The 23,479-nt window shown below is 44.9% G+C and overlaps 1 protein-coding gene across 2 annotated transcripts in view; it reads right to left on the bottom strand.

Annotated features, from left to right (window-relative positions):
• The window catches only part of TSPAN9 (tetraspanin 9), a 378,125-nt gene that overhangs the window by 204,051 nt on the left and 150,595 nt on the right, over positions 1-23,479 (bottom strand). Inside the window, exons 4-5 of one of the 2 annotated variants that reach the window (XM_083181644.1) lie at positions 18,068-18,146; positions 13,938-13,982 (exon numbers count right to left, since the gene is read on the bottom strand). In XM_083181644.1, the coding sequence (XP_083037770.1) occupies positions 13,938-13,959 (22 nt within the window). In that variant the 5' untranslated portion in view covers positions 13,960-13,982; positions 18,068-18,146. The remainder of the gene's footprint in view (positions 1-13,937; positions 13,983-18,067; positions 18,147-23,479) is intronic. The other variant, XM_083181645.1, reaches the window with a different exon arrangement.

Here is a 23,479-nt window from a genome sequence, read left to right as displayed (position 1 = left end):
GTACCTCACAAACTTCTCAGCACAAATCCACATTATGGATACAGGGGATGGGGCAGTGGCATATTTATAATGGGTGCAATGTGCATGGTGCACACGGGCCCCTGAGTCCCACGGGGACCAATACGCACACACACACACACACTGCACCCATTTTTTAATACTTACCCTCCGGAGTCATGCAATGAAGCTCTGACGTAATCGCCAGAAAAATATCCGCCGCACCATTTATCTGGACTGCGCTTGCCCAATAGAGTCTGAACACTCTAGTGCTCAGACTCTATTGCGCTGGGTAGCAGGACGCGGCTCCCAGCAGAGGGGAGGGGGCGGCCGAAGGAGGCCGAACATGGGCCTCCTCTTCTCTGAATGTACTAAGGGAAAAAATGTGGTAAAACCCCCGTTTTCTGGGTTTTACCGCAATTTTAAATGTACGTTGTGTTTTCACCACCCAGGGTATCACCACCTTTGGGTGTCTATACCCTATACAAGCCTATGGGCTTCTTAATTCCGGCCACCGCAACCCGCCGCCCCCCTACGCCGCAGACGCCGATCCACTACCAGGCATACATCAAACTCCTCCTCCCCCTAGCAACACAGCCGGAGGTCCTTCTGGCTGTAGGGGGGAGGAGGTGCCGCCCAGGACACCTGCTTCCCATCCAGGAAGAAGAGGGAGAGTCCAGGGATGTGAAGGAGACCCCCGCACACCACAATCACAGGTATCATGGGGGGGCCTCTGCACCACATTGCGATGCTAGTAGTACATATGCGATAGCATTGCTGCAGTGGTGCGGTGAGGGGCAGCAATGTATTTGAATACAAGCGCCGCTGGGCTGGGGGCTGGTATTATTAGAGGGTACCGATCTCTCTGTCGGGAGTATCTAATAGCAACAGGTGTATATCCAGTTGTGACTGCACACAATGCCATGTGGAAGTTATTTCCACGTCAGCACGAATTTTCCATAAGAACATCCAGCTGTACCATTGCCCTTGATGATTTAATGTACTAACACAGAATTGGATGTAATTGGAGTGCTATCTTTACAATTTATTTCAATGTATTGATTTCCTGACAGTGAACTACATTACAGTGCAAGACACTTGGAGAGAAGTAACCACATTATTAACCATTTATTCTAAAAAGGTCCTGCCCCCTATAGATTTCAATGGAAATAAATCCTTTCTTCCAAGGGAGTAAAAAATGATCGCTCCTGAGATGCAATAGAAAGCAACAGTAAGAAAATGATGCACTGTATTTTCGGGACAGGAATGAGGACTCATATGTGAAGTGGGCAGCATTGACAGTGTAATGGTTAGCATTATTGCCCTACAGCACTGAGGTCATGGGTTCAATTCCCACCATGGCCCTAACTGTGTGGAGTTTGTATATTCTCCCTGTGCTTGCATGGATTTCCTCCGAGTACTCCGGTTTCTACCCAGAATCCCAAAAATATACTTGTAGGTTAATTAGCTCCCAACATAATTAACCCAAGAGTGAATGTTTGTGCGTGTACATGTGGTAGGGAATATAGAATGTTCCACTGGAGCAGGGACTGATGTGAATAGCCAAATGTTCTCTGTAAAGCACGGTTGCCTACCCTCCCGGAAAAATTGAGTCCCCCGGAAAGGCTAGCAACCCTCCCGGATACCGGCACCCCCAATCCCCGCATTTCCCCTGCAACAGCGTTAAATCCCTGCAATCTGTGGCTTTTCAGGGGCGGGGCTAAGGATGCCATTCGTGTCATTTAGCCACACACCCTCTTTGAAGACCTGCTAGTTGCGGGATTTTCAGTACTGGGGCGGGGCTTGATGACGTCTACATCAGGCCCCACCCCCCGAAGTTCTGCTGACAGTCTCCAGAGACTGGAGGTAGGAGCAAATAGGGGGTGGGTTGGAGAGTTTTTGGACTAAAAACTGTCACAGATCAAAGTGAAAGCAAAAACGGTCTCAGCTCAAAGTGAAAGTACATTGAAGAAGCTGTCATTTTGACTAGCTTTTAACTAGTTTATTTATATACCGTACTGTAAGTATGAAAAGGTCTCCACAACGCAGGAAAGTAAGAACGTGGCCCTCTTCCTTACATAGGTTACCAGAAAATGTGACCATCTTGCCTCATGGTTGGAACCGGCCAGAATGCTATGACCTCTGCTGCTATAAAGGGATTTGTTAAACCAAACACAACACCAAAATCCTAAAAACTCTAATGGCACCATTACAATACAACCTATGTAAATGTCCAATCTTTAGCTGAGCAGAACATTTTTGTTTGCGCGCATGTATGTAAATTTATAGATATTATCTCAAAGCAATTTTTGTAACATGAAGGAGGAGATGGAAAATCAAAAGATAAGTGTCAAATGCACAATTTGGCATATCTACGCTGAAGTGTGGGATATTGGCCAGCAGAGGGCGCATGTCAAAATGTACCAATGCACTTGTCATGCTCCGGGCATGGTGCCTCGCTGTGCACGGCACACTATTCTCCCTCCAAGCCATAGTGGATGGTTTCGGAGTGTTGGCACATGTCCACTCCAAAAACCATGGACAAATCATGTCGACCTTGCCATTGTCGAACTAATGTTTGTGTCTACCTTCCAACTCTGTCGACCTTAGCCAAGTTCTCTATTTCAGGTGTTGTCCTTCAGTGGTCGGCACAAATGCTTCCCGTCATAAACAGCTAAAAGAGTTAATTCAAATATTATTATTGCTCATTCTATTATTAAATTATAATTATTTATAAAAAATACACAACCTGTGCCTCTCCAGCTCTATTGAAACTGTAAGTCCCAGCATGCTTTGCCAGTTTTGGGAAAGCTAAAACTGTGGAAAGGCATGATGGGTTGTGTAGTTTCACAACAGCTGGAGAGCCACAGTTTCACCAGGCCTGTTCTAGAGTAGACCCACAAGCTTGGTTACCATGATAATTAGTTGATGTTGCGCTACGATAATGCACTCTGCTCTGGCAGGGATCACCAGAGGGGAGCGGGGAGTCTCTCTCCACCCCCTCCCCCCACCATCGAACTTCTGATGGTTCATCAGAATATCCATTGTAACTAAGCCACCAGGGACAATGGAGTGGCACACACAGACAACAGAACCAAAGTTAGAGGGTGTTGCTATTGGTTATTATTATTATTATTCAAACTATTTCTATCATATTACATTTTTCTGATTACTTAACTATAACAAATACATGAGTATGTCTCCTAATGTGGCCCCCTTTTATATAGATTCCGGCGTGCCCTGTATGTAGACTAAGAGGGGACATTACGTTAGTCAGGACGCTGGACGCAGCACTAAGTTGAAGTATTGATTGTGCGGGAATTATTCTCTTGCCGGTGGCAGATGCTAAAGATTGTTAACAGCCATTAAAGCGGAGTTGCAGAGGTTTGTGCAGTGCGTACGTTTGGGAGATTAGTTCTTTCTTCTACACTCTGTCAGGTACAAAGCAAATGCATGTTCTGCTTTTCTCCATCCCAGGACTATATTAATAGGCTGCAGGACACTAATTACAGCAATTATAGGCAAGCCAACGCACATAAATAAACAGTGTATGGATGCGGTGTCTGTAATGGGTCTTATTTCTGCAACACCACAGGCTGTTGTGCCCACATTTTTATGACTGTTACCACTAAATAATTAGACTTCTTAAAATGTCCCTGCTTTAGAAATTATGGTTTAAAGTTATTACTATAAAACTCTCATGTAAATACAGCCTTATCAGTAAACCCCATATGGTCAACTTAATCTCAAGGTCACCATCTAACTGCAACTTCCGCCTATATATTAACAGATAGCCAGATAGCCATGTACTAAACTTCAGAAGTGACAAAATGGAGAGTGATACACAGCCAGCCAATCAGATCCTACCTGCCATGTCACAGTCTGTGTTTGAAAAATGTCAGGAAGGAGCTGATTGGCTGGCTGTTTATCACTCTCCATTTTATCACTTTTGGGGCGGGATGTATTAAAATACATTGCGGCAGGCATGGCGATGCGGTGACAGAGGCCCCCCGCGATACCTGGTATGTGGTGTGCGGGGGTCTCCGTCACCTCCCAGCCAGCACCTGCATCCCTCACGCCGGGACAGCTAAGCAGGCTGTCCCCGGCGCCTCCTCCTCCCCCCTGCAGCCGGAAGGACGTCCGGCTGCGTCACTAGGGGGAGGAGGGGTTTACCTTCCAGGGTCCAGGAGGACCCTTCAGGAAGGTAAGCGAGAGGGGGGGTCAGCGAGGCGGCGGGTTTCTATAGGGTATCGCCACCCAAAGGTGGCGATACCCTACACTGCGGTATCATTTTTGATACATTGGAAAATGCGGTAAAACCGGGGTTTTACCGCATTTTCATCTCGCCCTTGAAACTTAGTGCATCTGGCCCACTGTATGCTACGCCAAAGGGTGGCACTATGGGGCCTGATTGCAGGGCTGCAAAAAGTCAGATCCCTGCAATCATTTAGCCACCGCTCCGCCAGAAGGAAATCCTGCCCATGCATAGGTGCCGATTCTTGATGAGCACCCACGGCCATGAGTCCCGCTGCTGGGCCTTCATATTAACTTGATAATTTGCGGCTGCAGCACCCACATCGCCGGACCCACCACCTGGGAAACAGTATGTCGGGAAGAGTGTATTCTGTCCGCGTAGTACCTGCACTGTGGGGGAAATTTATGTACCTGCACTGTGGGGGCATTTATGTACCTGCACTGTGGGGGCATTTATGTACCTGCACTGTGGGGGCATTTATGTATGTGGAACTCTGTTGCCGTAATTTGAATATTGGAGACAACTGTGCTCTGTAATATAAATTGGTATTATTTTGTGGCCACACCCCTTCCCCATGAAGCCACTCCTCAATATTTTTGGCTTGAGCACCCACCAGCAAAAACATAAATTGGCACCTATGCGCCCATGTTCAAGATTACAAAATGGCATCACACAAAATCTGCACATTCATTTGCAATCACTCACTATTGAATGCTTGCTTCTATGTTGGCTGTGACCTACTCAGCGGCTGCTAAACAAAGTGGCTGAACGGGGCTGGAACGGACATCACATCCTCCCTTTAAACAGTTATCCCTTGACACTCCCAGGAAACGGCCAGGTGCCTCCCCAAATATTAGCTGCCTGTCAATCTTCCTGCGTACGGCCAGCGATGCAAAGCAGGGAGAGCTCGCGTGTGAGCACTACGATCTGTGTAAATTCGCTTGGTCTGCGAATATGGAGCCCAGCGATGGAGTCTGAATCAGCTCCTATAAGCCTTGAGGCACAGTAAATGGGGTACATACTGATGACCGTCGGTCAAGATGCTGGCGGTGAGAATCCTGACAGGGGTGAGGAAAGTATACTGCACCTTCATTAAACCACGAGGCATCATGAATGTTGCCCCTTTAATAATGTGCTGGTATTTCCCCTTTAAGGCAGTCAGCAATAGAAGTTAAATGGGGAGGAATGTTTGAAGTGAACAGTGGTGTGAGGCGAGCCTCCACCGTAACGAGAGAGTAGGCAACTAAGGCCTTAACCTGATACCTTTTTTTATAATGTATTCATATGCAATACTGGGAAATGGTTGTCGTCATGGCGGCGATACCTCCAATGTTCTGCTATTTGTGGCGGAGAGGCTGCTCATTATTATGTGGTTCCAACTAGCTCATGCAAGCGTTTCTCCCCCTTTAAATATGTACGTTATTCCTCTGATGGTACAGGTAGCCTGAACAAGGTAAAATCAAATGTGTTTGTTTATACCAAGAATCCCCTTTACACGCTATATGCATTTAATTTAATGTAATAGACTGAGACACACTTCTGAGTTTGAGGTAACCCTTGAGACATACTTGCCTATAGTTGGTAGCAGAATTTTGCACAGCGCCCCATTAAGGAGGCGTGTCATGCTCCACCCAAAGGTCTAGCTTCTCTACCCAGTCATGCTGAAATGTATGGATAAACTTCCAACCAATCCGTTGACTGCAATGTCACAGGCTGTGTTTGAAATGTCAGGAGCTGGTTGGTTAGTCCTATATCTTTGTCTACCTTATATCTCTCTCCACGCTTTAATAAATAGGGAAGACATATTAAGCCTTAACAAGAGATACAGTGGAGTGTGATAAAGGGAGGGATTCGCTAAACTAAAAATGCGGTAAAAACCCTTTTGACTGGGTTTTTCCGCATTTTGGGATGCTTCTACCACGACCCACCATCTTAATACATCAGGTCCAGTATGTGTTAAAAACAAATAAGTAATGCGTGCAATTACAGCAATATCCATTATTCTCAGTTCTGAAATACAAAAGTGTGAACAAAACAGACGATTAACGTGTACTATTAAAACTTGAGATACGGTGTACGGCGCACGTTTACACTGAAAATACAGATATATCAGGACACGCGGATCGGTAAAGAAGCCTGCTGTGTATGTTTACGCGCTGTTTGTGGACTTAACTGAGGAGGAAAGATGAAGGAGTGGAGCCCCACACAAACAGAGACTTAACATGCTGGAACATTCCCCATTGGCAGACAGAATTATATGTGTTGGAGAGTGAGGCGTCCAGCTGAGCTGCCTTTCAAAGAGAAGTAGCACAGGGCGAATTGGCACTTTTCATTTCCCACAGAAAACAACAGAACGTGAGGAAAGGGTGAAGTAGTCACAAAATAACTAGAAAATAACTGTTAGGGAGAACTTCTTGCCTGGAACCATCTGCACAATACCGCACAGTTAGAGAAACAGTAACGACATGTAATAGCCAGCCTCTGATTGCCAGACTGAGAAAAGACTTTTCACCATAATCACAAAACTTCTTAATGGTTCCTCTAGAACAGGACTAGGCAGTAAGTGGGTAGGCGCTGAAAAATTAACAAGCAGAAAATGTCTTTATTATGTTATAATAAGTATAGTAAGTAAATTGGTCTGCCCTGCTTGGCTTAATAAATATTATATACACTATGATTGACTGATGTGTGTGTGTGTGTGTATACACACACACACACACATATATATATATTCATATGGTTTTCTTTAGAGCACTATGTGTAGTAGTTAGAAAGCCATGAATGAAAGAATAAGTGGGCTAGGTTAGATTAATATATATATATATATATATATATATATATATATATATATATATATAGTCCATATGGATGGCACTCACATTGGGTATATTAGCTTATTGGGGTAGTGTGACCCGCTGATATGGGCCACCTGACATGCGAGCATGTACAGCTGTTACCTCTGTTTACAGTAAGGTAAATAAGACATAAGCATCGTGATTTTGTTATGCGCTTAACCCATATTGGAAATATTGTATGTGCAAATGCTGTATTGTTAAGGGCTAACTTGATTAATCTGATAGATTGTTGTAAATTTGCTTCCGGGTCACAACTGCCTTAAATAGAGTGACAGTATGATCCACCAACCACATACCCTCCAACTGTACCGTTTTTGCCGGTACAGTACCGTTTTATAACGGGCTGTACCTGCTAAAAAATAAAAGTACCGATGTACCGGTTTCCTCCTTCGACCCGCAGGTGATGGCTTCGGGCTGCGATGGATGGATCCCAGCGGGGGGGTAATTTTGTCCCAGTGCAGCTGCCCCCGTTCCCAGTGGTGCCTTGCGCGGAATCCCGGCAGCCAGCGTGCGGCCCCGCTCCCGTACTCAGGGGCTGCCCGCACAGTAAAGACCGCCTGGCGCATGCATCCCTTTAATATCTGGAAGATGCCAGCGCGGCGAGACTCGGATGACAAAGCAGCACCTGGTGGTGAGGGGAGCGGCCAGCCGTGCAGCCAGTGGTGGTGAGGGGAGCACCTGGTGGTGAGTGAAGCGGCCGGCCGTGCAGCCAGTGTCGTGTCTTGTCCTCTGGGGGTACAGTACACATTTAAAATTAACTCCGTTCAGGTGGGGGCATGACCACACCCCCTATATCAGTGACCACGCCCCCTGTACCGAAATCCATAGATAAAATGTTGGAGGGTATGCAACCATCTTGACAAAGGTCCCAAAGGCAGACCAAAATGTTGATTGTACCACAATGTTTGCCATGCTGCCTGACTAACTAAATTTGCTGCTCAAAATCGTCTGGTGAGTCACTCAGTTCTCTCTCTCTCTCTCTCTCTCTCTCTCTCATTAATAAATAAAGAAATGCAATAAATAAATTAAAAAAAAGGCACAATGTTACAGCTCCACAATGATCGATTGTGGAGTCCCATGAGTATTCTAATCTTACCCTAGTGTCCGCTAATTGAAGTTGGACCCAGCTGCTAAGGGAAGCGGTCTTTCATAGGTGGCTGCGGGACTCCGGCAGTGTTTAAACTATGTCTGTCAGCGCACTGTTCGCTGCAGGTCCCGACGGCAGATGATGTCTTTCGGCCTCACAGCTGATCCTTAGCAGGAGGAGTTGAAGTGCTTTGGGCAACTTTTCTCTTGATCAACACGTTTCACTACTTCGTTAATTATATATATATATATATATATATATATATAGCGGGGGTATTGTGCCGGCACTCGACTCCTGCTGAACATTGAAAATGCCCGGTGCCTCCAAAGTTGAAGCCGCCGCAGCGGGTCCAAATAATATAGAACGCAGGGAAGTGGCACTCGGGTCTGGGATAAATAATAACGCGTAGCCGAATTAACGGTTGACGTTTCAGCCCTTTATTCGGGCTTTTCTCAAAACAGCTTACATGTAAGCTGTTTTGAGAAAAGCCCGAATAAAGGGCTGAAACGTCAACCGTTAATTCGGCTACGCGTTATTATTTATCCCAGACCCGAGTGCCACTTCCCTGCGTTCTATATATATATATATATATATATATACACACACACACACACACACACACACACAGAAACACACAGCAGCTTTTATGGGGCGGTCCCGCCATTCTAATAGGGAATGTTGTACTTCCTCATCTTTGAGGCCATCCCTTACACCAGTTACGTGGATCGCGATTGTCCCCTAGTGGGCTCGCTTCGCTCGCCACGCTTCGGGATCAGTGGCTCGCTCCTCTTCTCTCACTATAAGTTTATTAAAGGTAATAGATGGTGGCGTGGACACAGAAGACTGGTGTGGACCCTGAAAATAACGCTTGTGGCTAGCCGCACACTACGTAAGTTCTGTAGCGTAAGCGGTAGCCGCAAAGATGAAGAAGTACTGGGAATACTTATGCCCCAGCTGCTGGAAGGCATGCCATGCTCCTGAGCATGGGTTCTTCTCGTGCTAAAAAAAACCCTTAACATGCTGTGGTGGCACCCCTTCCATGGGGGCCCTGGGAAGTTGTTGTACCGGGGCCCAAGATTTCTCTTGGCAGCCCTGCCTGTGTTAGGTCCAGGCTGTTGCTGATGGACGTGGAACCAGTGTTTGTCTGCGAGGGGAAGTGATCGCACTGATTGCACCTTTCCCTTGGATCCGACCCTGGCACCCGTAACACTTTTTTTGCATTGCACCCCTACAGTACCCAGGTCCAACACCACTGCAGCTATATCAATGTAAAGCCCCCATACTCCTGTGAAGACTTGTAGCGAACAGGAATATGCAACAAATCAGGGATTTTTAACATGTACACTTTCACAGATGCCCCCCGACGGATTGCTGATCAGCAATTCTAATTGCCTTGGGAAACTGTTGGAAGATGTATGGAGACCCTTACAGTCATTGTGCTACTGTGATGTCACTTTGTCATTTTTGTGAACTTTTTTCTTGTATGGGACTGTGGAAAGCAGCGGCGGCTCCAGGGGTAGAGCTGCAGCACAGTTCAAAATCACGTTGTGAAATCTGATATAAAATTGTATCAGATTCCTTATTCAACCACCTGATTAACTACTTTGCTGTAGCATGTATTTTGTTCCCCTACACAGTGCTGCAAGTACAGTAGGCCGCTCACTGCAAACAGGAAGTAGACAGCTGCAAACAGGAAGTAGAAATGACATGACTTTACAAGCCCTTGGAAGTGGCCCTTCTTGCCAAGTCCCTAGTAACAGCCCTGAAGACAATTTGTGACATTTATCCTCGTGTACCAAACTCCTATTTTCTTATAGATTCTAAGCTTGTGATCAGGGTTCTTTTACCTTTTTAATACTCAGTCTCCATTTATTACTGTGTTTGCTCCCAGTTATAAAGCGCTGTAGTGTACACTTGCGCTGCATAAATAAATGTTAATAAACAGATAAAGCCTGCTCTGAACACACAGAAACTCATTACTTTTGGCAGTTTCCACAGAAATAATGGCCTCTGGTGCTCTATCAGGACGAAGTTACGTTAAAAACAATCGTAATTTTGAGCGACAGTTCCACTAAAAGCGTGGTGGCTTTACAAACATCACATAGGTCAGAATATTAAGCTGTGATAACATAACGCAGCAGCTTATAAAGCACAATGAACATGATTTCCTATCCCGTCTGTTATTTGCACTAGACGCTTTTATCCCTATACTTTATTATTGCCATTTATTTTATACAAGCTTTTACTGTATCCATGCAATGCCCAACATTTCCTTGGCTGCAGCTGCAAGAAGGGAGAGCATAGCACAAGCTGCAAGGTGTATACTCTATAGAGCTATATACGGAATCAGCGAAGGGGCTCTGCTGCGACTTTATATATCGGCTAAACAGCTTTATAGTTAGGAATAGAACAGTTCATGACTTGGTTATCATTTTCATCTACACTCATACTTGCCTACTTTTGAAAACTAGTTTCAGGGAGATTATAGTTGGTAGTAGAATTTTGAACAGTGCTGCATTGAGGGGGCGTGTCATGCTCCACCCAAAGGGTGTGTCTAGTTCCATATATGGAGAGATTGTGAAAAGAGAGTGTGAACATGGCACCTAGAAGCGTGGGTGTGCACTGCTACATCTAAGAGTAGCAGATGTAGCAATACACAGTAAAAGTCATTGTAAAATGACTTATATCCAAATGTAGATGATCCCCAAAGCAGTTAGTAAGAGCTACTATACTTGGTAAAGTGCTGGGAAATGCTGCTGATGATTCAATGTAATACCTCTTTCACACTGCCAAAACGTTTAAAGAGCCGGTATTTAAAATGGGTATGAGCCTTCACATTGCAGTAGATTACCGTTTTAAATACCGTTTAATTACCATTCACATCAGTCAACTCGTTTAATCCCCTGAACACGTTTCAAGGCAGAATGCAGGGGACAGCCTATCACAGGTCTGGAATCTGTTGTTTTTACTAAATACCGTTTCAGAGCCATTCTCACTGCATAAAAAGCGGCTCTGAAACATGTAGGACTCTGGCGCTTTCCCACTGCAGCCTTAAACGTTTAGAAATAGGAAAAAAGTGGCAATATACCGTTTAACAAGTGCAGTGTGAAAGGGGTATAAATGTATCTATCTCTCATTCCTTTTTTTCCCCAAAAAAATGTAACCGTGTAATGTGGGCTAAGTGAGATGAGGGAGATTGCTAGACTAATGAGGGAGAGAGGGAGACTGCTGCTATTTCAGGGAGTCTCCTGCAGAATGCAGGAGGGTAGGTAACTATGAAATAGGTACACCCTATGCATAGGCTTGCCTTAATAACCCTTTAACTCAGGACACTGAGTTAAAGGGTTATTAAGGCAAGCCTATGCATAGGGTGTACCTATTTACACAGGTTCTGCGACTGGTTCAATTCAAGCATGAACTTCACCTTCTTTTTAATCAGCCCCTCTTCTGGTTCCAGCATCTTCCTTTTTCTGGGGGGAAATGAGACCAACTACAAAACAATATCACTGAAATGAAAGCAGAGATATTCCTGCAATAAATCTCTATTGGGCCGTTAGTTCTCCTGTAAGCTGAAAATGTTGATACATATGCCCATAAATGCCAGTGTAATCATATTCTCTCATATCTCTGTTGCGGAGTGTCTCATTTAAAGCAGATATAAATTCACAATAGTGCTTCTTAACAACTCAGCACTTAAAGCGGTTTGCAGATTTAGCTGCTGGCTAGATAATCACAGCTCCCCCCAAATTCTCACAACCATCTGATATCGGCAAAATTGTTGGCCAATTATTCATTTTAATGTGGGGACATGCCTGCAGGCTGAGTGCCAGAAAATCTCCCATTACTAAAGATTTATAGTTAACTTTCATTGTCAGAGATTTTACAAAAAGAAAAAATATCAAATTGCTTTTTGCTTTTTGAAAATGTAATCTGAAATGTAAAGAACACAAAATCGAATCCTATAAACTATACAAGGATTATGACCAGTGGCGGTTTTTACCTATTGCTTGCGGCCCTCCAAGGTAAAATCTACCACTGTGTGAAGCCAGATACGGTCTGATAGACTGCACTGGCTTTACGGTTACTGGGAATGACTTCCTATTGGAAGTCCGACCTGCCAGTCACCCAAGGCAGTTCCCTCCCTCCGGGATGTCTCTATGGGATGTTACGCTGAAGCCCATAAAAACTAGATCCAGAAGCCGCTCAAAGTCAAACGAGAGAAAATAGTCCGTCTGCCTTCCACACGTACAGATGACAGTGGCATGGATTTTGGGGGGGGGGGTTTAGTGTCCTGATACTTTTTAAACCTTGTTTATTGGCTGTTTATTTCATGTATTGTGTCCTGTAAGAGGTGATGGGAAATGTTCTGTTCCTGTTCCATACAAGGAACTGGCGAATAAAAACTGCTGACTTTAAAAAAAAAAAAAAAAAAAAACGGGTTCTGTGCATGTGCAGTACCGAGGATGATACTGCGCATGTTCCGGACTCGGGACCATGAATATGCATCTGTGGACTGCTGGGGACCAGCAGGCAGTAGTGGGGACCGACCGGCAGCGGTGTCAGTGGAAGGGGGGGGGCAGGCATCATGGCTGCCCCCCTCCTCCACAGAGATAAGAGCTGCCACTGATTAAGATATCACCTAATAATCTTCCCAAATTACTACACCAGTCTCAAACTCCTGAAAACCACCCATTATTACCCCTTTCACATTGCACATATAACCCGGGTTATTGTCAAGTGGAGGTGCACTGTAAAAGCACCAAAGTGAATAACTTGGGTAGACCAACCAGGCAGAAGAAGAGATAAACCTGGGTCGCCCTGTATATAATGGGTGCCACAGGATCAGTGCGAAAGAGGTTACCTGGCTCGGATCCAGGTTTAAAATCTCAGGTACTTCCCATGTTTGAGATGTGAAAGCGTTATAAATGGTTTCAAGTTTACTAGTGCTATTTTACAGCAACACTACCAAAAATGATTTATGCTGTATACTACAATTTACTGGAAAATCTCCTAATACTTGAGTAGATGATTCTGCCTGAATTATTCTCCTGAAAACTGGAAAACACACTGTAGCTGTCATTGTGAGTACATGATCTTCGGCAAAAACAGCTCTGACCTGGTTTTCAAGACATGATTTCAGGCACAAATCTTATTTTATGTATAGCGAGTTCTTTTAATTAGGCTACATCATTTTTAAAGTCTTGCTACCCTTTAATGAATATGTTATTATTAAACAATACTTTTGCATTTGTGACCAGTGAGTAATTCTGTAGCTGGAGCGAAATGTAATTCTGTAAACTCATTTAAGATAGTATATGTATGCACAGTAGTGAAATATTTATTATATTACGGTGAACAACATAAGAAACTTTCAGACCAAAAAAAATATGATTTGTGAGCGACTGATACAATCTATAAATCAAAAATTGAACTACCGAACAAGTAAAATATGGTTAGACTCAAGTACATCTTGTACATTTTGTATATATTGCTTTCTTTTCACAGTGAAGTTTAACGAAATTTTTAAAAAACAAAACAATATTAATTCATTTCAAATATGAATATTTGACAACAGGATTAAAAAAATAAAAATAAAAAAAAAACACTGAATATTGAAAAAAATGCACCGCCAGCAAGGGATTCAAATAAATCATTTGCACAACCTAGATTTCTTTAGCAGAAAAAAAAAAAAAAAAAAAAAAAAAAAGGTACAGTATACTTTGCAAGATTTTGGTAGACTCACGAAAATGTGTGCTTTCCTCCATAGTATAGGGCTTTCAAGTGACTTCTAATAAAATAATTAGAATGCACGTTATTTAGGCATGGATTGGCTTATTAAGAATTACAGAATTTGTAGGTATTATTACTTCCTATCCAGATCTTAACCCATGCATGTCCAAACTGTTACCCTTCAGCTGTTGTGAAACTACACATCCCAGCATGCCTTGCCATAGTTTTACCAATTCCTAATAGCAAATCTGTGGCAAGGCATGATGGGACTTGTAGTTTCACAAAAACAGCTTGAGGGCCATAGTTTGGACATGCCCGGCTTAACCCTTTGAGTGCCAAATTAATTTGGCAAAATCGGTGTAAAAATTGCCAATCAACGAATGACCTGTAATGTTTACCTTATATAGCAAATATAATATTTTTTTACACATTTTTTAAATTTACATTTATATAACAAATGTGAGCGACGCTGGCGCTTTTAGCGGATAATTTGATCATCTCTCAAAGAGATATTGGCACTCAAAGTGTTGAACAGTGTTAACGTGTGAGGGAAGGGCGGGAAGGTACCAAAAAATGGCGGGAAAGTTGCCCTGTAGTAGCCAATCCACTTCTATCATTTTATAGAATGTATTTTGCTAAATGATAGCTAGAATCAAATAGGTTTTTTGGAAGGTTAGAAACAACTCTTGCAAGGTAAGAATCCTACCACAGGTGTGAGGTTCTCCACCCTGTACACTTTTCCACAGGTTCATGCCTACTATGACATTAGGGGAGGCACATGTTGCCTTATGGGGCAGTGTGCTCCCTCTTGCAGTCACTGCGTACCTGTCCAATGCAACTAATAGGAATAGGATGGAGATGGAGAAGGTGTTCGTGAAGGTCCATCTACCTTGATAGGCCTGGTACACACTATCCAGTTACTAGGCTGATCAATTGATCACTGACTGATTGCCCCAACAATTGGAAAGTTTGTATGCAGCAGTGTCAGCCAATAAAGGTTTTTAAACGCTCCTGAAAAAAAAACAGACTGAGCAGTGAGGATCTGGTGTGCGACACACGCTAGCTTGTGCCCAAACTCCAGATACCGTTGAGGAAATCTTAAGGAAGTGCACATGGAGCTAGAAAGTTAACAAATCTGATTATCACTCTGAGGGCCAGATGTACTAAGCCTTGAAAAGCGATAAAGTGGAGAGTGATAATGCACCTGTCAATTAGCTCACAACTGACATGATACAAGCTGCATTTGAAACACGTCATTTAGGGGCTGGGTTGGTTGGTCATATATCACTCTCCATTTTATCACTTTTCAAAGCTTAGTACATCTGGCCCTGAGTGTTTGTCAGATTGGCAGCATTTATGGAATACCAGGTACCCAGCATGTACCTGCACTTCCTGTAAATCATCGGAAAACTGATGGATGACTAAGCACAGAGGTTACATAAACCACTAAAGGGTTCTGGAGATGCTGTCACTTTAAGTAGCTAGTTGTTAGTTTGAAGATCTGATGATGGAGCACTGACCAATGGGGTGCAAGAGGGGAGGAGTGGGTAGTTAGAAAGTGGCGGGAAGTGATCTAACAGCCCTCTTTGTGCGTTTTCCCTAGTTCCCATCCCTTTGTTTTATGTTTTATGTTGGGCAGTGGTAAAGAGCGGTCGCCTGTTATATGTATTAGTTTTAAGTAGCTAGTGGGTTCGCTCTCCCGACATTGCTATATGTCATTAAACCCATCATCCTGGACAGGAGAAGGGTTACACCACCTGCACGGGTGGGTTGCCAGCCGGAGAGATGATCACCAGTGGCTGTTTGGTGTGTGTGTGTGTGTGTGTGTTTGTTTATGTTACCCTTGACCATTCTTTAGTGCCGTCAGATCTAATACTCAACTTGTCCAACAATAAATTTGACATTACTTTGAAACGCCAGCACTTGTGTCCGTGTCTTCTTTTTAGTGGTTAAGGGTTTAAAGTGTTAAATTAGTTAGAAGTGTCATGCATGCAAGATACCTGATGGTGAGTTTATGATAAATCCCTGAAAGAGGTAGCACACTGTGGTTAGTTTACAGTCAGGTCATGAGGAAAGTGGTGACTGACTGCAGACATACATCTACAGGGGATAAGGATACGTGCATTTGGCCAAAATGAGATTAGAGGGGACGCAAGGAGGGGCCAGGGAGCATAAGTAGAGGAATGCACTTTATCCTTTAAAATAATGTAGTGCTTTCAACATGATGGCACATTCTAAAAATTGGCAGAGGGTTGTGTTTAGCTAAGCCTACAATACTACAAGCACCTAATCTGTATAAAACACTTCTATGTATGTGCGGTCTCACTGTTCTATCAGGACAATAGGACAATTATGATGTAGCACCATGTGTGACAAGATTTACCGCTACCAGTGGCAGACACACGAAAAAAAAAAAAAAAAAAACGAAACAATTTATTAATATTGAACCCGAAATAATGTAATCTGCAAGCTCAATCACATGGGAACGAAAACAGATTCGTAAACTGTCATCTTTACATTGGATTTCTAATCTAGTCATTTGCAAGGTTCACGAAGATCATTTCAGTTTCGAAAAGGGAATTTCTGGAATACTGCTGCATAACTAATTACCTGCATCCTGACTGTGAACGAGACTGGGTAAGGGTTATCTCCTGCTTACTGAAAATCACCCTTTATGCAGGGCCGGCGCTACCCACTCAGCAGCTCCTGCAATGCAGGGAGGCGCCATGCTGAAAAGGCGCTGTCTGCCTCCCTGCTCTGCTAAAGCTGCCTCAGCCCTCACTGTCACTGCCTCCTGCACACCGCCCACAGCGCCTGTCTGACAGCGAGCGTGCGGCAGTATAAAGAACTGCTCCCTGAACCACTAGTGCACACAGCCTGCATGCTGCCCGCAGCCCCTGTCTGACAGCTGGCGGCAGTATATGGCTGAGAAGCTCCCTGCACCGCGCACACATTATTCTCCTCATGCGACCTGCCCCCTACCTGTCCCTTCCTCAAGGACACTTGTGCTGAGGCATGTAGCGCTGTCTGTGAATGCCTGGATGACATGTCATGTCCAGATCCGCCCCCTACCCATTGCTCCCTGCGCCTGTCAGCTGTCAATCAAATGACAAACAGGCAGCAGCGCCGCCCTTCCTTCCCTCTTCTCAGTGTGCTGTACCAGTGCCACTGCCAGTCCTCAACACTCCGCTCCCTCTATCTCCTCCCCTCTTCTTCCATCTCCTCATTCTCTCCCCTCCTTTCCCCCCCAGTCACGAGAGGGGTGTAATGGCATCCTCAGCGTCCTGCCTACGCAGATAGAAGAGGAGGGACTGCACAAGATTATAACAGCAAAAGAACAGTGAGTCTTTTCTTATTCATGTTTATAACAAATTTTTTAATAATTCTAGATTTTTTTTATATTAATTTAGACACTTTTTAAATAATGGGCTGGGTTATGTGCCTAAAGGTGGCCATACATGCTGCAATAGCAGCATGCGATGCGATCTGCGCTCCTGCGGGCATCGCACAGTACAAAAAGTATGTGCTGCACCTACTTTTTGTACTGCTTTCGGATCACATCACACACACATTGCATGCATGCATGCCATGCGATGCGTTCTAGCCCATAACGTATGCAATTCTCGCAGTGTGTATGGGCACCTTTAGTGCCTGCAACATTTTGCGGACACAGCACTGAGATGGTGTATGCATACATGTACATGCACCAGAGATCCTCTATAGGATCGCATGTTGCATACACTCCCACAATTGGGCTGCAGCTTATTGCAATGGTAACGTGAAAGGGCGCAAAATGTATGGTTTGCAGGAGGGCGCCGGACACCCTAGCACCGGCCCTGCCTTTATGTTAAAAGTTTTACATTTTTATTTTATTGCAGTATTTTGGAACAGTCAGGCTTCCGTACATTTGTTCTAATTTTCCCTCCCAATACACATGATTGCAAAAAAGGAGATTTTAAAAAAAACTATTAGTTTTTCACACGTGAATAGATAACTCACGCTTCCTGTACAACAGTCTGATTTAGTATTAAAAAAAAAAAAAAAAATAGGCAAAATGTATTTTACTCTATTAAATTATCTTTCTCGAATGATCCCTCTTAACAAAGATTGTTCCGTGACCTTCTGTTGGCTGTTAAAACTCACCTGCTTCTATAATTGGATATCCAGATGTTGCAAATTAATCAATCCTGGAGTTTGCTTAGATGAGCAAGTACTCTGGGCCCTGCAAGAGAAGATTAAAACAAAATGTGTAAAATATAAAGGAGGTCACAGAACAAAAGCCAAGTATTCTATTATTTAGCGAGAAGTAGAAGAAAAATTGCCTGAGCGTCAAAAATGAAAGTCGGCATACATTTCCCTTTATGAATACACTATTTTGCATTTAGCCAATAAATAGTAAAGCAGGTTCGGAATAATGCTGTCATACAAGATATATAAGGGCTTGTTGCAAAGTCCTTGGTAAGGAAACACCACAAGCCTACAGTATCTACAAGAATATCACATGCTAGGATCCTATTCTCTTTCATTATACGTATATCTCCACAAACAGGTGGTTACAGACTCCGTGGGTCTCTAAGAGGATTTGATTAGAATCCTAACAGTCAGAATATCGATGGTCAGAGTACCGACAGCTAGAACCCGACAGTCAGAATTCTGACGGATCCCGGAGGTAAGTACTGTCCTTGGGGTTAGGATTACGCACTGTGGGGCGGCTTAGGATGCGAGGGTTTAGGAGATTAGGGATTGGCTGCTGTGGAGGGGGGTTAGGGTTAGGCTGCAGGAGGAGGAGGTTAGGGTTAGGTTGCAGGAGGTAGAGATTAGGGTTAGGTTGCAGGAGAGGAAGGTTAGGGTTAGGCTGCAGGAGGGGATTAGGCTATAGGGACTGTTAGGTTAGGGTTAGGCTGCAGGAGGGAATGTTAAGGTTAGGCTGTGGGAGGGGAAGGTTAGGGTTAGGCTGCGGGAGGACATTAGGCTATGGGCATACTTCCCAACTGTCACGATTTCCGCGGGAACATCCCGATATTCGGGGACGTTCCCGCGTCCCGCCCGGGGCCGCCATTGTCCCGCGGTGGGGGGGACAGTTGGGAGCCCCCCCAGCTTGCCGAGAATAGACGCTGTGCGCATGCGCACAGCATCTATTCAGCGCTGACGAGCGTCGAAAACGGGGCGTGGCCGGAGTTCGCGTCACCCCGCGAGGCCACGCCCCTTTTCGTGAGGCCACACCCCCTTTTCGGGAGCGCGCGCGGCGTCGCCGCGCGAACGTCCCGACCTCCCAACTTCAAAATTTGGGAGGTATGCTATGGGGAGGTTAGGGTGTGGCTGAAGGGGGATGTTATGGTTAAGCCCGCCAGAGTGCAAGGTTAGTGTTGGGCATCCGGAGGGGGTCAGGGTTAGAATGCAGCAGGAGGAAGTTTGGTTTAGGTAGCGGGAGGGGACAGTTAGAGTTAGACTGACCTATGGCAGAGTTAGGGTTTAGGCTGCAGGAGGGGGAGGATAGGGTTAGACTGGTTACACACTGGACGATGTGTGTACTCAGCGACATCTTGTGCAAGGGGACCCGGCAGGATGCATAAACAATTGCCAATGCCGGCCCCAACAAGTGACAGTGGGGCTATAGTTGGGGCCATTCTGCAGCATGGCTCTTGCTAATGATATCCTCCATTGTACTGCATGTACGAATGACAGGGTATGTCGCTGACAACGCCTGGGAGCGCACATCATCAGCAGCATTGCGTGCACACACTGTACAATATTTTGATTTTGTTTTTCTGTTATGCTGAAATCAGCAACATTTTTAAATATCGCCCAATGTGTTCCCAGTTTGAATCGGCTGGAGGGGGAGATTAGGGCTGGGATGTGGGATAGGTGGTTTAGGATTAGGGGTAGGATAAAAATATTACAGGTTATCCATTGATATTCTGATCATTGGGATCCCAACTGCAGTGATTCCATACCCAAACTAGTGTGCCACGGCACAGTGTTTGAAAAACACTGGCTTAGGGTCATCTGTGCCCACTGGGGTCAAGTGGGAAAGTAATTGGCTAAGTGGTTTATCTTGCAATGATCAGGGTGGGAGTTTAATTAGACTCCTCACCTCTATGTAGTGAAGTACCGCCAGGGACCACTAGAGGCCAGTCGACTGACCAAATGACTCCTTTGTGTGCCAAAGTCAGAAAGTGAAAGCAATTTTTGCAGGGACACTTATCTGTTTCACACTTGCTGGATATGGAGAGAGGGAGCTGTGAATACAGAGGTTGGAGGTAGGAGCAGATAGGCACCGGGGGTGAGTTTGTGAACTATAAGCTGTCACAGCTCAAAGTGAAAGTAAATACGGTCACAGCTCAAACGAATAAGTTCATTGCAAAAGCCGTCATTTTGATGGGTTTTTTCCTGTATTTGGCATAAATCTGATTGGGGATCGAGATGGGGAGGGCCAACACAACACAATAACAAATATCACAGTTACAGCATCTTATTTAGTCTACTTGTCAAGAAGGGTCTGGTAATATAGGGCCAAACTTTGCACTCCATTCAATAGCACCCATAAAATATCAAATATCTCAGACTGTATTGAGCAACGGAACATTTTACTAATGAGAAAAATATGGGTGAGGTTTTTATTTTTGTGGTGGCCTGTAGGCAGCATATAGCCAAGGTAGACAGGACAGCTGTTCTCTATAGTGATATTGTATAGCTACAGTGTGGTGTGTGACCTTGTCGGTGATATATGATGTGTTGATTTTCAGCTGTGACATTGTTCTTTATTCCACTCTGCTGTCGCCTATTGCTGTATACAGTGTTTTTATACTAACAACGTTCCCATGTTTTCCTCGTGATCGATTTGGATGTCTTACCGTACACTATATTTCATTAATTGTCTGATACAATATTGATTTTTTTTCTAAGAAATAAATATGAAACATATGGTTTATATAACCTCTCATGTGCTACGTATAGTTCCTCTCTTCCCATTCTAAACTGGTGCTGACACAATATATATTTATTAAGACTACGCCATCATATAAAGAGTCTCAATCCATTCAGTATATTTGGTCAATGACCTACTCCTTGACAAGACATTGGTCCTTATTCTGGTTGACTCGCAACGCTGCCAATTTAACAGCCTTGTGAGTCCACCAGTCAGCGCCCGTACAGACGCCCCCCCCTCGCACAGTGCAACTACCCGCAGGCATGTGAATGGATGATTTGTATAATAATCCATTCACAGCCTTGCGTGTGGACACAAAATCATTCCATGGTCGCCAACTATCGAATGATTTTTGAAGCGCTCGCAAATCTAAGACACCTCTTTGGTGTCTTACACCTGCGAGTGCCTGTACGGGAAGCGGGAGGCGTCTCAGGCGCTAGGTAAGCTGTGATCTTTGCAGCTTGCTGAGTCAACCAGAATTGGGCCCCATATTGCTGTTCTGGTGTTGACATTGTTGTGAATTGCAGAAACTGAATTAAACACAAACATGATTTTTTTTGTGTGTGTATTGTAATTGTTGAGGATCAGAACATGTAACAACCAATCTCAGAACATGATCTATAGAAAATGACATACACGTGGTATAAGCACTACGGGTGACATTCTATGCTCTGCGCTAAATGCGCATGTTTAATTCGCACACCATATCGCCGCAAATCGCCTATTTTCAAATCGCATTTTTCAGCCTAAATGCGCATATTTAATGTGATGCGCATATGAGGTTGAAAAGTGCGAATAGGGGCGATTTGCAGCGAAGTGGTGCGCTATTTTTAGTCCTGAAAATGTGCGATTTTCATGTGTGTGTGCCGACGGAGTAACATCTCAGCGCATCCAGAGCAGAGATGTTACTCCGTCGGCGTCTATATTCAGAATGATTTCTGGCCAATCAGGAGCCGACTTTCTCGGCTCCTGATTGGCCGAGAAATCATTCTGTTCACAGACGTCGAGGAGGCAACATCTCAGCGCCGGACCAACTCCTTGAAGCCGGGTACCATTCGGGAGCAGCGCTGTCACCGGAGGTCGCCGCCGGGGAGCAGGTGAGTAGGATTTTCCTCCTTAGGTACCCCTCTGGACTACCACGGATCCCGGACCCCGGATTCTTCACGCCAGGAGCCCCAGAACCCCAGGACCAGCCCCGGTACCAGGACCAAGGCCCCGGAACCGGACTCTTCTGCCCTGGAGCCCCGGAGGACGAATCCAGGATCCAGGGACCGACCTACGGGCTCAAGGTAGGTAAGTATCAGTGTGTTTTGTGTGTATTAGAGTTTTATTTCACAGGGTGTCAGTGTGATTTTTTGCACTATTTTTTACACTGCAGAACTACAAGTGCCAGCGGGCACTTTAATGCCCCGCATGCTGGGACTTGTGGTTCCCCAAGTCCCAGCATGCGCGGTAGGCTTGCTGGGACTGATAGTTCGCCAGTGTAAAACAATAGTTTACATTCTTTTTTTTACACAAAGCATCAGCTCCATGCCCACAGCCCACGGGCATGGAGGACAGCCCCGGACTATCAGCATGGGCTGGTAAGTCCTGGAGGGGGGGGACCCCTTCATTGGGGGGGTCCCCACTTCCCCAGGACCCCTGCCCATGCTGACCAGCCAGGGGGTTAATGCTTTGGCCGGGGGGACTTGTATAAAAAGTCTCCCCCCGGCTGTGGCATTACCCTGCTGGCTGGTTGTGTCCGGTGCTGGTTCTTAAAATACGGGGGACCCCTAGTCACTTTGTCCCCCGTATTTTGGGAACCAGCGCCGGACCTTGAGTCTGGTGCTGGTTTCATAAAATCAAGGGGATCCCTATTTGTCGGGGACCCTGATTTTATGTCACCAGCACCGGCTCAGTGAGCCCGGGGCTGGTTACACTCGGGCGGGGGACCCCGCGCTCGTTTTTTTTTTTATTTAACCATTTATTTTACTTTTTAAAGCAGAACCCTGCACAGAACATTGCGATCTGTGCAGGGTTCTGCCTAATTCGCCTAACAGACCCAGGTCTGAAATAAGTGCGATAATTAGTCACTTAAATAATGCGATGTGCAAATGCGCATAGCATTAAATAAGCGACTTGTATACTTTTCTGTGCGCAAACATCTGGATGCGATAAAAATGCGAATTAATCTCGCATTTTTATTCACCAGACCTTTACGCACAAAATATGCGATTTCAGCCCCTGTGCACATCCCATTAAATCGGCGATTTAATGGGAAAATGCGATAGCGCCATTTTGTGGTCTAATTACCGCAAAATCGCGCTAATCGCAGAGCATAGAATGTCACCCTACATGTCTCAGAGGGAAGTGCTATTACATGTGCACATGATAAGGGCTGATACTGTATTTAGTTGAGAGAAAACAGTTACTGTGAACAATCGCAGGGCTGGGTCAACAAGGATTTCCTGGGAGAGCAGTAGCTGAAGTTTCATTTCATTGAACATCTTCTATTAAACGGAACGGAGGCCTAGGGGATACGCTGTCCATGAAGCGGTAAGCAAGTGAGGAACAGACACAAAAGTAAACATGATTTGTACTGGCATAATATTAACACAAATGACCAAAGCAGAACTGTTGCAGTGCAC

Source organism: Crinia signifera, chromosome 4 (assembly GCF_055691185.1).
Source record: "Crinia signifera chromosome 4, ASM5569118v1, whole genome shotgun sequence".
NCBI classification, from domain to species: Eukaryota; Metazoa; Chordata; class Amphibia; order Anura; family Myobatrachidae; genus Crinia; species Crinia signifera.
The sequence above is the reverse complement of the archived record's forward strand: the minus strand, read 5'-3'. Positions and strand labels throughout refer to the sequence as shown.